Source organism: Mustela nivalis (genome assembly GCF_964662115.1).
Source record: "Mustela nivalis genome assembly, chromosome: 8".
In the NCBI taxonomy this organism is placed as follows: Eukaryota; Metazoa; Chordata; class Mammalia; order Carnivora; family Mustelidae; genus Mustela; species Mustela nivalis.
In genome coordinates this window covers 142,545,124-142,561,726 of record NC_139027.1, presented here as the reverse complement: position 1 = coordinate 142,561,726, position 16,603 = coordinate 142,545,124, and the positions used below count along the sequence as shown (strand labels likewise).

The window sequence follows — 16,603 nt, the reverse complement described above, 5'->3', positions numbered from 1 at the left end:
GGCAGAGAGGCAGCAGAGAGAGAGATGGGGAAGCAGGCTCCCTGCTGAGCAGAGAGCCCGACGTGGGGCTCGATCCCAGGGTCCTGGGATCATCACCAGAGCCGAAGGCAGAGGCTCAACCCACTGAGCCACCCAGGCGCCCCTGGGATTCTACACATTCTTATATGTTTTTTTATTTGTCTTATCCTGGACGATTCCCAAAGGCATCAAGTATTCATCAAAAGCATTATTTGTGTTTTTCTGCATTGTTCAAAATGTTCAAGTCCTTGTAGTTTGCGGAGAATGAATGCTCCCTGTAGGTCTCTGGGGTGGTAAGTGTCCACTCAGGAGAAGAGGAAATGAAAGTAGGGTTTTTGTTTTGTTTTGTTTTTTTAAGAGTCCCTTGTCTTTTTTTTTTTTTTTTTTTTAAGATTTTATTTACTTATTTGACAGAGATCACAAGCAGGCAGAGAGGCAGAGAGGGGGAAGCAGGCTCCCCGCGGAGCAGAGAGCCTGATGCGGGACTCGATCCCAGGACCCTGAGATCACGACAGGAGCCGAAGGCAGCGGCTTAACCCATTGAGCCACCCAGGCGCCCCTGAAAGTAGGGTATTAAGTAAACCAAGATACAGGCCGCGGTGAGGGTTTGCGGCCATCCAGAAACAGGCCCTCCTGGTGGACTCTCTGGCCCCTTTCTCTGTGGATGCTGCCGGCTGCGCCGCCAGGGAAAACACTTAGGAAACGCCCAACCAACCGAGATTGCAAACAGAGCTTTGTCCGCGTGCCTCACGCAAACCCAGAGGCGGGCAGTCGCAAGGGGCAGAGCGGCCTCGGGGTCCCGGACAGCCGTCTCGTCGCCGCAAGAAGGCCGCTCGGCCGGCATCGCCTCCTGCCCGCAGCGCCTCGCAGGGCCTCACCCGCCTGCGCTTCTGGTCCCGCGCTGTCGGCCGCGCGCACTGCCACGCGGCCGGCCCTAGGGCAACGCCACAGGTCGCACATAGCCGGTGAGCACGGAGGGGCTGAGCCACCACGGACACAGCGTGGGTCACCGCGGCGGGCCGGGCCCCGGCACAGGCGCGCGCCGCCGCAGGAAGCGCATCCAGAGCCACCAGGCCACCCGCGCTACGACTCGCCGGTTTCCGACCAGGGACGTCTCCAGCTAAACGCCAGCCCCGGCGAGGCCCCCAGCGCGGCCCCAGCAAGAACCCCCAACCCGAGCACTGACCTCAGCACCGCCCCCAGCTCGGCCCGGAGACGGCAGCTCCCCGACCACCGCCCCAACCCCGCCCCCAACCCCGCCCCCAACCCCGCCCCCAACCCCGACTCTAGCTCGCCCCCAGCCCCGCGCCCAGGACGACCCCAACCCCGCCTCTAGCTCGCCCCCAGCACCGCCCCCAACCCCGCCCCCAACCCCAACTCTAGCTCGCCCCAGCCCCGCCCTCAGAACGACCCCAGCACGGACCCCAGCACCGCCCCCAACCCCAACTCTAGCTCGCCCCAGCCCCGCCCTCAGAACGACCCCAGCACGGACCCCAGCACCGCCCCCAACCCCAACTCTAGCTCGCCCCAGCCCCGCCCTCAGAACGACCCCAGCACGGACCCCAGCACCGCCCCCAACCCCGACTCTACCTCGCCCCAGCCCCGCCCTCAGGACGACCCCAGCACGGACCCCAGCACCGCCCCCACCACCGCCCCCAACCCCGACTCTAGCTCGCCCCCAGCCCCGCCCCCAGGACGACCCCAGCACGGATCCCAGCACCGCCCGCAACCCCACCCCCAACCCCCGACTCTAGCTCGCCCCAGCCCCGCTCTCAGGACGACCCCAGCACGGACCCCAGGACGACCCCAGCTCCCCTGAAGGCTCTCAGACACTCCTTAAACCACGTTTCCAGGGCTCCTGGGTGGCTCAGTGGGTTAAGCCTTTGCCTTTGGCTTAGGTCCTGGTCTCAGGGTCCTAGATTGAGCCCCGCATCGGGCTCTCTGCTCAGCAGGGAACGTGCTTCCCCCTGTGCCTCCCTGCCTGCTTGTGATCTCTCTCTGTCAAATAGATAAACAAGATTTTTTTTAAATAATAAATAAATAAATAAACCATATTTTCTAAACCAGGACAACGGCAAAATCACGCCTCCACCTAACCAGATGCAGCCATCCTGAAAACGGGCCAATCCCAGGAGAAGAGAGTCTCTCCCAAAACGAGCAGGGACAAGGTCAGCCACAGCTGCCCTGGTCCTCATCTCCACAGCTGACCACAAGGCCTTCTTCACCACCCAGTCTGTGCTCCCGGGCCGGACTCCCTGCCTGGTGGGAGCCCCGAAGACTTGCAAAGCCCGCCTGAATTGCGTCCTTGTACTTCTGCACCGACTTCAATCACAGGACTTGGGGGTACTGGGAGGTGCCCTGGGAATCCTCCTGCATTCTGGGCATGTCCTGCAGACCCTCTGCCCCTTGACAGGCAGGCCCAATCAGGCTGGCCCATACAGTGTCCCTTCTTTGCCCTTTGACTCACTGGCACAAAGGGTCCCACGGGGCCACGGGGCCGCCCCAGCCGACAGCCCAGTGAGACCGTCCCTGCGTCCTCTGGACGAGGCTCTCTTCCGCTGGAACTGAGCCTTCTAGAACCAGACGTTGCAGGAACTGGCAGCAGAGATCCAGCTCGTGGATCAGGAGAGGGAACAGTGCGAGGGGCCGCCCCATTTCCAGCTCTTGGTTCCCAGATCCGTGAGTCCCGGCTGTGCAGGAGCGAGACAAGCTGGTTGCTGACCTCTAGCATGCGCTGTGCCCCAGAAGCGCCACCCAGCCCTGCAGATGCGGCCACCAAGCCGGCGCGGTGATGGAGTCTGCAAAAGGCCAAATGACCAAAATCCAGAACGCGGATCCCGAAGGTTGGTGAGGGTGTGTGGCCTCAGGCGCCCTTATCCACTGCCAGTGGGAGCACGACCCGGGGCAGCCAGCTTGGAAGGTGGTTTGCTGGTTCCTTACAAAGGGCTTAGAATGCGATCTGCAGCCAAACCGTTGGTGTGTATCCAAGGAAGGAGAAAACTCTTCTCCACACAAACACCTGCACGTGGACGTTTGGCAGCTTTATTCGTAACTGCCAAAACTCAGAAGCAACCAAGACGTCCTTCAGGAGGTGACAGACAGACATTCTGTGGGCCATCCAGACCACGGAATACTATTCAGAGCTAAAAAGAAAGGAGCCGTCAGAGCCCGAGAAGACATGGAGGAATTTTAACTGCATCTAACAAAGTGAAAGAAGGCAATCAGAAAAGGGCTCCACACGGGGTGATATCGGCGACACGGCAGAAAACAAAGATCAGGGGCTTCCGGGGGAAAAGTAGGGAGGGTGAGCAGGCAGAACACGGAGGAGTTTTAAGGAAAATACTCAGTCTGACACTCAACATACATGTTCAAAACATGTGTTTTGTTGGAATTTATACCTAAGCATATTTTTGAGTGATGGTTAGTGGTATTGCGTTTTAACCAATGGGCACATGTTCATTGCTAGAGTGTAAGATACAGTGATTTAAGATTTTATTTATTTCTTTGAGAGAGAATGAAAGGGAGAACAATCACAGAGGGAGAGGGAGAAGCAGACTCTTCGCTAAGGGGAAGCCTGAGGCGGGGCTCGATCCCAGGATCCTGGGACCATGCCGGCATCGGAAGGCAGACGCCCAACGGACTGAGCCGCCCGGGCGCCCGGGAGACATTGATATCTGAATGCTCTTCTTCTATTCCGTGACCATGGTGAGGTCAAGGTTTTTTGACATAGAGCGTCAGGTTTTCTGCAAGGAAAGACAGCTGTACTTCTCTCTCAACCTGGTGCCGTCTCTTCCGCGTGCTTTCTCGGACAGAGTGGAGCTTCCTGTACAACAGTGAGCAGCACAGGTGACTTCCTGTACAATAGTGAGCAGCACAGGTGACGGGCGACGTCCTGGCCTTCTTCTGATCCTCAGGGAACGCAGTCAGTGTCGTACTGGAAAGTGTGATGCTGGCTCCAGGTATTTCATGGATACCCTGTGTCAGGTTGAGGACATTCCCTTCTACTCACGGCTTGCGGAGTTGGAGTTTTTATAGGGATCTTAGATTCGTCAACCCCCCCCCCCCTTGGTCTGTTAATAGAATAAATGATGTTGGGCTGATTTTCAAATGTAAACAACACTCGTGTCACTGGAGTAAGTTCGATCTGGTCAAGATGTTTTATCCTTTTTCAAAAATGTCATTGGATTCCATTCGCAGGGACTCTACTGAGAGTTTTTACATGTCTGTTCACGTCAGATGGTGCCCTGCGGTCTTCTAGTCCCGTAGCATCTTGGTGGTTTTGACATCAAGTCACGCTGGTTTCACAAAAGGCGCGTTTGTGTAACAGTTTCACGTTCAACACTTGCCCTCCGGACACACGGCTCCCACGGATGGTGAGCTGTGGGCCCCGGTACCTTAACGGACTGTGGGACCCACCATGGGTCTTCGTAGACAATGGCCATGTGAGCCGCGCTGCCCTCCCGTCCTTGTCTTCAGAGTCCCTCTGGAGTTCGGTCGTCTTGCATGCGTGGACACGGCCCTGCGGCGTGCGCAAGCAGCGGGGGCGGGAGACTCCCTCCCGCGCTGCGCACTAGGCCTGGCCTGACCCCTCATCGGGGCTCTGGGCTCCTCGGGGCTGCCTCTGAGGGCCAGGCAGACCCCGAGCTGCGCGTGTCGGTCCCCTCCGCTGTACCGGGGGCGCGCCCCGCAGCGAAGCCAGGGCGTCGCCGCTCCGTGCACGCGCCGCGCACGCCCGCGGTCTGCAGGACGCCGAGCGCGGACCGGACACGCTCCGCCGGGCCGGCTCTGCGCCTCCGGGGAGCGGACACCGCGGCGGACACGCCTGCGACCTTCACGGGGCTCCGTGCGCTCGCCCTTCGCGTCGGGGTCCTCGGACCCGCTGCGCTCGCACCGGACTCGGCTCCGGGCTCGATCCCGGCGATTCGGTGCGCGCCACGGCCCGACCCGGGGGCTCCTCCGTCGGGGCGGCTCCGCCAGGCCCGGCCCGCCGCCCTCCGCAGAGCGTCGGGGCTGCGACACGGGGGAAGCGAGTGAAAACCGCGGCGGGCCCGACCTCGGCGCTGCTCCGAGAACCGACGCGGCGGACGAGCGCCGCACGCGCGGGCACACGGTCGCGGTCCGGCCCGGGCGCGGGTCACCGGGCGCACGCGGCAGGCGGCTGCCCTGGGAACCGCTACAGCGCACGCGCCCGCCGGCCCCGCCCCTCACCTGCGCGCGCAGCCTGCCGTCCCGGAGGGCGCCGCCGCCCCGGAGGGCGCCCCCACCCCCAGCTGTCCACACGCACGCACACGCACACCTCCCGCAGCCACACGCAGAGACACACGCGCTCGCGCGCGCGCACACACACACCTGCGCGCGCAGCTCCGGGGCCGACCGCCGTCGGAGGCGGGGCGGGGCGCGGCGGGCCGGCGGCCGGGCGGTTGGCGGGGGGCGGGACCGGGGGCGGGGCCGCGGGCAGGGGGTGGGGTTTCCGTTGCGGGGCGGGGCGGCGCAGGCGCGCTGCGGGCCCAGCGGTTTCCCGCCCCCCAACGTCGCCCGGCGAGGCCGCGCCGGCCCGGTGCCCGCCGGCCCCCCGCCGCGCGCGCGCGCCCCGCCGTTGGCTCCGGCATGTCGGGCCCCGGGCCGCGGGAGCCGCCGCAGGCGGGCGGGCCGGCGGGCCCCGAGGGCGCGGACGCGGCGCCGGGCGAGGCGGGGCTGAGCTTCACGACCACCGACCTGAGCCTGGTGGAGATGACGGAGGTGGAGTACACGCAGCTGCAGCACATCCTCTACTCGCACATGGAGGCGGCGGCGGCCGACGGCGAGCTCGACGCGCGCCTCAGCTCGGCCTTCCTGGCGGCCGCGGCGCCGGGCGCGGCGGCGGCGGCGGGCGGCTTCGCGGCGGCGGCGGCGGGGGGCGCGGCGGCGGCGGCGGCGGCGGCGGCCGCGGCGGCGGCGGCGGCGGCGGGGGGCGCGGCGCCCGTGTACCCGGTGCTGTGCCCGCCCGCGCTGGCCGACGGCGGCTTCGCGGGCGCGGCGCCCTGCCTGGGCCACGTCGACTTCCAGGAGCTGCGCATGATGCTGCTGAGCGAGGCGGGCGCCCCCGCCGCCCCCGCCGCCGCCAACGCCAGCGCCGCGCCCCCCGCCCCCGCCGAGAAGACGCCGGGCGCCGACGGCCCCGGGGCGGGCGCGCCGCGGCCCAAGGCGCCCGACGGCGGCGGCAAGGAGAACGCGGAGGGCGCGCCCGAGGCGCGGGCCAAGTCGGCCGTGCGCGTCCGCCTGGAGGACCGCTTCAACAGCCTCCCCGCCGAGCCGCCGGCCGCCCCGCGCGGCGCCGAGCCCCCCGAGCCCGGCGTGGCGCTCAACAAGTGGGTGTCCCTCCCCGCCGCCCTCCCGGGAGGCCGGGCGGGGCCGGGGCGCGGGCCCGCGGGGTGCTCACGGCCTGGCCCCGTGGAGCGGCCGCCCGCCCGGCGGGGCCCGGGTCTCCCCGCGGACGAGGCCGGGGCGGGTCTGGGTGCAGGTGGAGTCTCCGCGCGAGAGCGCCGGCAGGGCAGCCTCCTCCGGCCGGGTCTTCGCGGGGAGCAGACCCGCCTGGGTCTGGGGCCACCGGAAAAGTCGGCGCTCTGGGCAGGGGCCGGCCGCCGGTGCTGAGCGAGTGCGCCGCGCAGACCCCGCCGCCGCGCGTGCGAGCGTGCGGTGTGCGCCCCGCGTCTGCACCTGCGGGCCGGCGCCCCGAGCCCAGCGTGCGGGCGCTTCTGAGGACCAGACCCCTTGCACCAGGTCTTCCACCCAAATGTCAGGAGAGGCCTGTCCCCTCCCCACCGCGACTCCGCTTAGGGGTGACTCCACACACGCGGCAGACTTGGTGGCAGGGAAGTGTCCTGCAGGAAGCCAGCCCCTCCCTCGCGGCTCTCCTTCTGAAGAGGAACTGCGCAGGGGTGGGGGGGTCGTCCTCGGCCTTCTGTCCCTCCCCACCCTGGGATTTTCCCCATTTTGTCCCTAGTCGCCAGATTTTGGAGAATGGCCAGAAAAAGAGCAAGAGAGATTGGTCTCAGGTGACATCCAGCGCCCTGGTCCTTCCAGGAAGAAGCTTGAGCTTGGCCACCGCCTCGCTGCTTGAGCCTGGCTCTGTAGAGGTTTCCACGGGGAGGGGTGCTCATCCTGCCAGATGCGGGCTGTCTAGACTGCCCGGTGGCTAGCCGGGAGAGCGTGCTGGGGGCCACGGCCTTTGGCCGCTTGTCTGCCACATGGTCTTCACGCATCTCCGCGTCTCCTTTGTCTTGGCAGTTTGGTCACTCTTATCCGACATCCTTCCGAGTTCATGAACGTCCCTCTTCATCAGCAACAAAACAAATGCACAACGTTGGTAAAAAACAAAACCGCGGCAGCCGCCACCGCTTTGCAGTTTACATGCCCTCTGTTCACGGCGAACGCGTGCCCTGCCTCCGGGGGCTCGAGCCTCTCGCAGACGCAGGTAAAGGAGGGACTCGCCAGGGCTGCTCTTTTGTACGAGATGGATTTTATTTTCATTAGGCCTGAGGATTTTTCTTTCATTGAGCTTAATATCAAACTTTAAAATCAAGACCGTTCATGCGGTTTGGGAACGTCTTAAAGTCCTGGATGTACGCAGAGTTCCTCAAATTGCGCTACCGTCTTGGCCGTGGCTTCGGTTGGAGGGCATTTGGTTTGCGTGCGCGCTGGTAAATTTGCTGTCGCCTCATTCTTTCCAGGGTTCTGGGAACCCGTGTTCTGTACTCGAAGCTGCCAAGCATCAGGACATTGGATTGCCTCGAGCATTCTCTTTCTGTTACCAGCAGGAAATTGAATCCACTAAACAGACTTTGGGCAGTAGAAACAAAGCCTTGCCTGAGCAGGTTTGGATTAAAGTAGGAGGTAAGCCATAAAGCAGAGGGAGCCCCGTCCTGCTGGCCTCTTGGCCGAGGGTGGGGACGGCGAGACGCCGAGTATAAACATGAAGTCGTCTCTTCTTTTTTAAAGATTTATCCTTATATTTGAGAGAGAGGGAAGGACCAAGCACACGAGCAGGATGAGAGGCAAGGGGAGAGAGAATCTTAGGCAGACCCCTGTTGAGCACAGAACCCGTGGCGGGGCTCGATCTCACGACCTGAGCCGAAATCGGGAGTCGGCCGCCAAACCGACTGAGCCACCCTGCGCCCTCACACGTCATATTTATGCTTTGGACGGCGGCGTTGAGTTTGAGGGCTGCTTTTCCTCACTGGTGATCTCCGTAAACGGAAAAATGATAGACTTGCATAAATTCTGTTCCTTCAAGTTGCTGAAAGCACTTAATAGTTGTGCTTTTGTTTTTTTGTTTCTTATTTTATATTTCGTGCGTGGGACAGGAGTCTGAAACCTGCTAAAAGCTTTAGGAGACAGATGGGCAAAGGTTTCAGTTGGCAGCAAGAGGCCATAAGCTGATTCAGAAAGTTTTAGAAAGAAACGGCTGAAGGCAGCTTGAACTTGGTTCACCTTGAGAGTGAGCTCTCAGCCCCTTTCTCCCTGCAAACAAAAGTATTTTTCAACTTAACTTCCAGAGCTGATGGGGGCGGGGCGGGGGTGGAGTGCTGCCTCCTCCAGGCAGTGGGTGGTTCTCCCTGTTCGGACTTTTTATGCAGAAGTAGGTGCTTCCGTGTGCAGAGTGAAGGGTTGGTGGAGACACAAGCCACATACTAATTCCTTTGCTTCAGGAACAAGACAGTCCCAGCGCCGTGTCTTCCTCGCAGGTCCCGATGTGAACGCTGTATGGAGGGACCCTTTGGCCACAGAGACTTAGGTCTCATTTGGCGTCTCGGGCATGCCTGTCACCGCACACAGGGGTTAGGTGCTGGCTGGCCTCGATGCGGTGGGGCTTGCTGTGTTCCCCTGGGACACATAAGAGCTGTGACGTGATTCCTCCTCCCAGGGGCGGAGTCGCTGGTCAACTGGACGCACCTTGAGCCCTAGGGCACACAGGTCTTGTCCTCTTCTGAGCATGGGAGGTAGAGCACCTGCTGTCCCGTTAGAGTGACTGTATAAAAGAAAATCCTGGGGAGAAAATTTGTTTTTTCCATTCTAAACATCAGAAAAGTCAAACAACCTCTTGGTTTCCCTGTTCACCGACAGCAGCTAACACCTGTTGATACATGAGGGACTTCGGACAAGGGTCTGTTGCTCACACACTGCTCGGGGTGTTTTAATTTAGTTACAGATTTATGTTCAGTTTTGTGCTTTGGGGCTTGGAGCTTTGTGCGAATGGCTTGTGCCGGTTGCCGTAGTGGGTACGGCTCTTCCCGCTCAGTTCTGGGCGTTCTTCGCCCACTCGTGTGTGTGTGCAGGTTTGAAAAATGCCACGAAACACATTCGGCATTAATGGGGACAAGTTAAGTAAAATAAAAAATTAAATGCCACTCTTTCTTTCTTTTGCAAAGAAGAAGCGCTATGTAAGCAAGCCGTAAGTAAGAGGAACCGGAGTCGAGCGCGCCAGCCGGACACAGGTGGAGAACGAAGAGCCCTTGGAGAGATTCAAAACGTGGGCGAAGGCTCGAGCTCCACACAGGGCGCTTGGCCTCCCGCGGAGTCCTCGCAGGCAAACCTCGGGGAGCAGACCCAGAGCGGGCCCCAGGGAGGAAGGTCGCAGCGTAGGGAGAGGCACAACCGCATGGAAAGAGATAGAAGGTAACATGTGTGCTTGCTTGTCGACACGCAGGCTTACGGCAGCTACTGGCGACGCTAGGCAGGCTACTCCCGAAACAGCAGTTCAGTTCTTTCTAAATGTGTTCCCAGTGGAGAAAAGTTGGCCGAGGAGATGCTGACTTGGTTCAGCTCGGTGGGCCGGGGTCCCCAGGGTCACCCCAGGTTTGATGATTCGCCGGGAAGACTTAGAGCTGGGACCGATCACAGAGAAAGGACAGCAAATTTAGCCAAGGTGCTTGGGGAGAAGTCCGGGAGCCAGACGCGAGCTCTTGGGTGTGCCTCCCAGACGCGCTCTGCTCCCTCGGCCCCTGGTCCTGAGGCCAGCGAGCTTCCCAGCGGGGAGCACTCGTGAGAGACTCAGGGCCCCAGGATTTTATTGGCAGAGCGGGTCACGGGGACATTCCCTCCCTGGTGAGCCCCAGAAGGAGAGCCAGCACTCAGCATGAACCGTATTGTTTGTACCAACATTTTAGGCACAGTTAGGCACCTCACTAGTGGTGCTGGGAACCCTCCCGAGGCTGCAGTTCCCAGCAGCCGTCAGGTGCCGGCCGTGTGAGCGGGCCTTGGGAGACCGCTGCGCTGTGCTGCACACCGGGGCACCCAGCTTTGCCTGTTTCTTTTAAGAATGTTGGGGAGGGAAGGGGTTAAAACTGTTATTTAGGTCGTTTTATCTGCAGATTTTATTTAGATTTTACGTAGAACCAAAAGGTGGTTAATTTCTCTGTATTGCAGCTGGGTTTTTACTCGATGTTTCCGTAACATAATTAAGGTAGTTAACATAGTCCTTGACGGGGAGTTCGCCCCAGTCTCCTGTCCGCAGCCCGGGGCGAGGCAGGTATGTCGCTTCGGCTCCGGCTCCGGCGCTGACCTGAGGCAGTTTATTTCTTTTTAAGGGACGTGTTACAGCTAGCTAGCCCGCCCGTGGTCCTTCTTAGACCTGCTCACACACGCACGCGCACACGGACACGCGCACATGCTCCATCAACCTGAAGGACGTCTGTGAGCTCCAAAGGGCAGCTTTCCCACCCTGACATTTCACCAGCGTTTCCTGGGTACCTGCCGTGGGAGGACCCTTCCCCGTGGGTGGGCAGCCTGCCGTCCCCTAGGTGCCGTCCCCTAGGGCACCACGCTGCCGGTTCGCTCCCTCTCACCTCCGTGCCTCGTCGGGGACGTCGATCTGACCCCTGCACGGACTGGAGATCAGCGTCCGCTGTTGGGTTTGCCTGACGAGATCCCCACGTCCGCTCCACGTGTGCACGTGGGTAGGTGGGCAGCAAGGGTCGCGTTCTGTGCTGCCCTGTGTCCGCCTCTCTAGGACGTGGCGCGACGCCGAGTGTCCTCTGTGAGCGTTACTGTGGTCTGATCGTAAGGCCCAGTTGTGATTTAAGTTCTCTCTAAAATTACCTCTAAAAAGACTGGGTTTCGGGGTCTTAGCAGGCGGGCGGTCCGTGGTCCTTCTGTGAGCCGGGGCCCCTTGGCGGTCAAAGCCGTGACGTGGCTGCGGATGAGTCCCTTGGCACATGGAGAGCAGAGTCGTGACTCCTGAGTAAGGAACGGTCTACCCAGGGAAAGAGCACACGCAATTTTGCTTCCCGTTTGGGGGGTTTGGCTCTGTCCTTGGTCTAGAGACTTGAACCTGGCCCTTGCTCCTGGTCCACGAGCAGGACCGTCCCAGCGGAGTGCAGCCGAGTGCCAGGGGCCAGGCCAGGAGCAGTGGCCTGGTGCCTGCTTCTCAGCGTGATTACTTTGGATTTTGCCTGTAGGCGCAGGATCCGCATTTGTTGTGACGAGTTGAATCTTTTAGTCCCTTTCTGCAATGCGGAGACGGACAAGGCGACCACCCTGCAGTGGACCACGGCGTTCCTGAAGTACATTCAGGAAAGACACGGAGACTCTCTCAAAAAGGTCAGTAATGAGGGCAGGTGCAGTCTCCGAATGTTATAAACCTACAAGTGATTTTTTTGTCCATTTTTCCCTAAGATACCCCCGACGGTCCTTTGTTTCCTGGAATCCAGTGTTGGATACTGAATTTGCTTTGAGCAAAAGCTCGTTAGTGTTGTAGCGTGTCATTTACGGACCGATGGTCCCAGCCTGGGTCGGTTTGCTGACCTGCGGCGTCCGAGTGACAGCCCGGCTGCAGGCAGCGGACCGGATGGGGCTCGCCCGGGTTTCGGGCACCCGTTACCCTATGACAGCTTCGCGAAGGGTTGACGTGAGACGAGTTAGGCGGGAAGAGAGAGGCAGATAGCGTTCAACAGTCTGGAACCCACATGCATTCAGAAGGCGTGGAAGAGATTCTCTTCCATGGGCTGGGTGAGCGGGGACAACATGGGGCCCTGGGGCCCGAGCACCTGGACCCCGAGTGCAGCCAGAACCACCTTGACCCTGTCTGTCTGGTCCCAGGGGCAATTCCAGCGAGCGAGCGCGGCTCCTGGCGGGGCCGATCGCATGGTGTGAGCGGGAGGGAGCGCAGCCGCCCCTTTTTCGGGGGTCAGTGGGAGAACGGGGCGCTCCCGGCATTGGCTTCACTGCTCTGCCCTGGGGGGCACCTCGGCTCCCGGTGCCGGCCTCAGCATGCTGGCAGTCAGGCTGAGCGCGGCTGAGGCCCTGGGGGGGCAAGCCCCGCGCACCCCAACGCTGCTCCCTGTCCAGGCCATCGTGTGGCTGCTGTGGTCGCGGCGTCTGGCAGGGACCGAGCTGAGGTTGGCGCGTCGATGCGAAGCCTTGTCCAAAGAGCCTCCTGCATGTGGACCGCGCGGGGCAGGGCCCGCGGCTGTGTTTCCGGCCCCACTCTGTCTCCGCGGGACACCGCGGCATCGCCCGTGTGACCGCGTCTCAGAGTGGCATTTGCGTCCCGCTCCCTCCCAGTGGCTTGCGGTGACCCTGCGGCTCGCGTTTGAGGTGATGTGTTCGAGGGAGGCTGTGAATTTTAATAAAATGATGTTCTTGTGCATTTTTTTAAAGCTTTTTTTCTTGATTCCAGCCAGTTAGCGCAGCATGATGGTGTCCGTGGCAGGTGTAGGACAGATGGGCACGTCCGGCCGCCGCCCGGAGGTCGGCAGCACAGGCGTCCCCCTTCCTGCCCGTCCCGGCCCCCGCCGCCGCCCGCGCCCGCTCTGCTGGCCCTCTGTGGGCTCTGGAGTGCGGAGTCCGTTTCTTTGTTTTTCTTAAGGGATGAGGTATTTAATTAGGTTCTTTGTAAGAATTTAGAACGCCGCTTTGTGAGGGCCAAGTCTGTCTGGGAGAAAACACCGAGCGGCCGTGGCCCCGAACGGAGCAGTGGCCTTGCGCCACGGCAGAGTCCGGGGCCTGCGGCTGTCCGCCCGGCCTCGCGTCCGCCGCCTCCAGCTTCTGTTCTCGGTGTCGACGCTCTCGCCCTCCGCGTCTGGGTTCTGCAGATTCCCGCGGGAGGCGTCAGCGAGGCTCCAGGGATTTTCACGCTGCGGGTTTGGGCAGGGGTGGCGGTGGCGAATTTCCGATGCGATCGACCGCGGAGTTCAACGGAGGGCCAGAGGCGCAGGCCTAAGTGGCAAAGCCGGTGCGCGCGGCTGCAGGGAAACCCGCCCTCTTGCCTCCGCATCGCCTGGCGGGGCCCGGCTCGGTGGTCCCCGGGGGATGCGGGCTCGGCCTGCTCACGCGCTCGCTGGGAGGTCACCCCCCCCCCCCAGCTCAGCAGCCCGCAAGGCTCATCTCCGGAGGAAGACCTCGGCGCTTCGCGAGGTTTACCCGCCGGAGCCCTGACCGGCCTCGTCACCGCCGGCTGCATCTGCAACAGTTGCACGAACCTTCTGCCTCTTTCCAGGCCTGGACTCAGCTGCCCAGTGCCTGGTCTGCTCTGGCCCCTCCGGCGTGCGCGGCGGATGGGGAGCGCCTGCCCGTGCCGAGGGGGGTTGGGCTTTCGGCTGCGGCTGTGTTTCCCCTTCTGGCGCTTTCGCCTGCGCGTTACCTTCCCGCCTCGGGCCGCACCCGCCTTCTCGGCTCTCCCGCCCGCCGTCTTGCAAGATGGGACAAGAGTCCGTTTCTTGTTTGACTTCTCTCTTTTTTTCCTTGGCTGCTGTGTTTTCTTTCTTAAATTCCACGTGGGAGTGAAACCACACGACTCTGCTCCACAGAGTTCACACGCACGATCCCCTCCGGTTCCGACCACGTCGATGCAAAAGCCGGTCTTCGTCCCCTGACGGAGGCGCCGTGGCCACATCTTGCCCGTCCGTCCGCGCGTCCGTGCAAGGGCATCTCGGTCCCTTGCACAGCTCGCCTACGGCGGACCTCGCTGCTCTGGGCGCTCGGTGCGCGTCTCCCTTCGCGCCACGGCGTCCGCATCTTGGGGGGAAATACCCGCAGAGCGATTGCTGGGTCGTAGGCAGCTCTCTTGTCAGCTTTCTGAGGGAGCTCCGTGCTGTTGTCCAGAGTGGCCGCACCAGCCTGCGTCCCCGCCGACGGTGCGGGAGGGTCCCCCTTTCTCCGCATCCTCGCCAGCGTCTGTCGTTCCTGACTGGTCAGTTCCGGCTGTTCTGACTGGCGTGATGATGCTCATGATGCCGGGTGATGTTGAGCAGCTTTTCATGTGTCTGTTGCCACCCGGATGTCTTCTTTGGAGAAAAGCTTTTATATTTTTGAAGATGATTTGGGGCGCCTGGGTGGGCTCAGTCGTTAAGCCTCTGCCTTCAGCTCAGGTCATGATCCCAGGGTCCTGGGATCGAGCCCCGCATCGGGCTCCTTGCTCAGCGCGCTTCTCCCTCTCCAGCTCCCCCTGCTTGTGGTCCCTCTCTCGCTGTGTCTCTCTCTGTGATAAATAAACAAAATCTTTTAAAAAAACCAAAAATGGAAATGATTTAACGTTTGGCCTGGTGTACCTGTTAGCGGTGAGTTATTAATATGATTCATCCGTAAGTGATGACGGCACTCAGCTCACAGCAGACCTGTTAACTGTCTTTGTATGTATTCCGAGACCAGATATGTTAAAACTCATGTCTTATATCTCGTGTATAAACATGGCTTGGGTTGGGGCGTCAGGGTGGCTCAGCGGGTTAAAGCCTCTGCCTTCGGCTCGGGTCCTGATCCCAGAGTCCTGGGATCGAGCCCCACATCGGGCTCTCTGCTTAGTGGGGAGCCTGCTTCCTCCTCTCTCACTCTCTGCCTGCCTCTCTGCCTACTTGTGATCTGTCAAATAAATAAATAAAATCTTTAAAAAAAAAAAAAAAAAACATGGCTTGGGTGGGCCCGGCAGGAGCAAAACCTCCCTGCGGAGACCTGGGACCAGCGCTGCGGCCAGGCACTGCCAGGCCACGGCCCTGGTCCCAGGTCTCACTGCCGGGCGCTCCCCGTGGGCTGGTCCTACCCTTTCCGAGTTGGGGCATCTGTGCCCTTGTCTCTCGGCGGCTGTGGGTGTCCTGGCTTCTGGTCTTGTTCTGCTCTGTTGGCTTTTGTGGGAGGGCACACGGTAGTGTTTTTTCCCGTTGTAATTTGCTTGTATGTTGCTCTGAAAGCTTACCTTCTTTATTTTTTTGTAGTTTTAATCTTTCTGACATCTTGAGTTTAAAAGCTTTTGGTCTGTTTTTCACATTTATTTATTACGTTTTCATAAGCGAAGATGGTCTGTATAAAGAAACAGTTTCTTGAAAGTTTGCTGAGACTTTCGTTGTGACCTCTTCTGTGGTCAGTTTTTAAAAGTTCTGTATTTATTTGGAAAAAACATGTATTGTCCATTTGGTGAGCTCTGCGTTTGTTGGGTTGGGACCATTAATAGCGACTCAGACCCTTGCTCTCGGGACACCTGGGGGGTTCAGTTGGTGAAGCCTCTGCCTTCAGCTCAGGTCATGGTCTCAGGGTTCTGGGATCAAGTCCTGCATCGGGTTCTCTGCTCAGCGGGGAGCCTGCTTCTCCCTCTCCAGCTCCCCCTGCTTGTGTTCCCTCTCTCGCTGTGTGTCTCTGTCATAAATAAGTAAAGTCTTAAAAAAAAAAAAGGAAAGAAAGAAATTTGCTTTTTTTAAGTTTGGTTTTACTTATTTCATCTCCACACCCAAACTCATGACCCCAAGGTCAAGAGTCACACGTTCCTCCTGCTGAGCCAGCCAGGTGCCCCCCAAAGTCACTCTTTCTATCAGGCGTTCTCATATTTACAAACCTAACGTGCCTATCAGCTTTGTGTAGGCGTCACCTCAGGGTGTTCTGACTCGTAAAACTCCCTTGATACTCTGTCATTTCCCTGAGACAGCGGCTGCCGGCTCGCCTCTGGCCCCGGTAAGGAGGTGCCGGGGCCCCGGGGAACCCAGCCCGCACCGGGGCTCCCCACTGCTGGCAGAAGTGTGCACAGCCGGGTGGACGCCGGCGCTCACCTTGTCGTGTGCACGACGTTCCCGTAGTCTCGAGTACTTTCTTCGTCGAAGTGACGGTTTCCTTCTTTGTGACTTTTACATTACTTTTTTATTATTCTCAGAGGTAAATTCTACCTTCTCATATATGGGCAAATATTTTACATTTTGGGCTTTTGAGTGTCAGGATATACATAGGAAATTGTCAAAATGTGGCTCATCTTAGACCCTCAAGCCCTTTAAAGTTCGGGAAGAAAATAGATCTGAGCAGGTATAGCCCGAGTGCAGGTGGCAGGAAGCGCACTGCGGCCACCGCTGGTGGGCCTGGTGTTATCAGTGCAGCGCGGTACTCCTGTGTCCCTTGGTGGATGTGAATCCAGGAGGAACCCGCTACAGCCCAGTGACAAAGACAACATGATTCAAAACCAGCAAAGGATTTGAGTACCTTCTTCCAAAGAAGATAAACAAATGGCCCACAGGTCCGTGAGCAGATGCTCAACATCCCTGATCGTCCGGGAAATGCAGATCAAACCACGGGGCTCTGCCGCATGCGCCCAGTGGGTGTGGCCGGCACGCACAGACGGACAGACAGACAGGTGGAA

General features: G+C 60.2%; 1 protein-coding gene across 7 annotated transcripts in view; it reads left to right on the top strand.

The window, feature by feature from the left end:
• Window positions 1-5,531: 5,531 nt before the first annotated feature.
• TCFL5 (transcription factor like 5) overlaps window positions 5,532-16,603 on the top strand; it is a 14,018-nt gene continuing 2,946 nt past the window's right edge. The window contains exons 1-7 of one of the 7 annotated variants that reach the window (XM_082743747.1): window positions 5,533-6,365; window positions 7,285-7,471; window positions 7,728-7,890; window positions 9,429-9,672; window positions 11,454-11,595; window positions 12,343-12,591; window positions 12,678-13,117. In XM_082743747.1, the coding sequence (XP_082599873.1) occupies window positions 5,626-6,365; window positions 7,285-7,471; window positions 7,728-7,890; window positions 9,429-9,672; window positions 11,454-11,595; window positions 12,343-12,591; window positions 12,678-12,881 (1,929 nt within the window). In that variant the 5' untranslated portion in view covers window positions 5,533-5,625 and the 3' untranslated portion in view covers window positions 12,882-13,117. Of the gene's footprint in view, window positions 6,366-7,284; window positions 7,472-7,727; window positions 7,891-9,425; window positions 9,673-10,583; window positions 11,237-11,453; window positions 11,596-12,342; window positions 12,592-12,673; window positions 13,118-13,802; window positions 14,513-16,603 lie in introns of those variants that run through there. The other 6 variants (XM_082743746.1, XM_082743748.1, XR_014314988.1 and 3 more) reach the window with 6 other exon arrangements.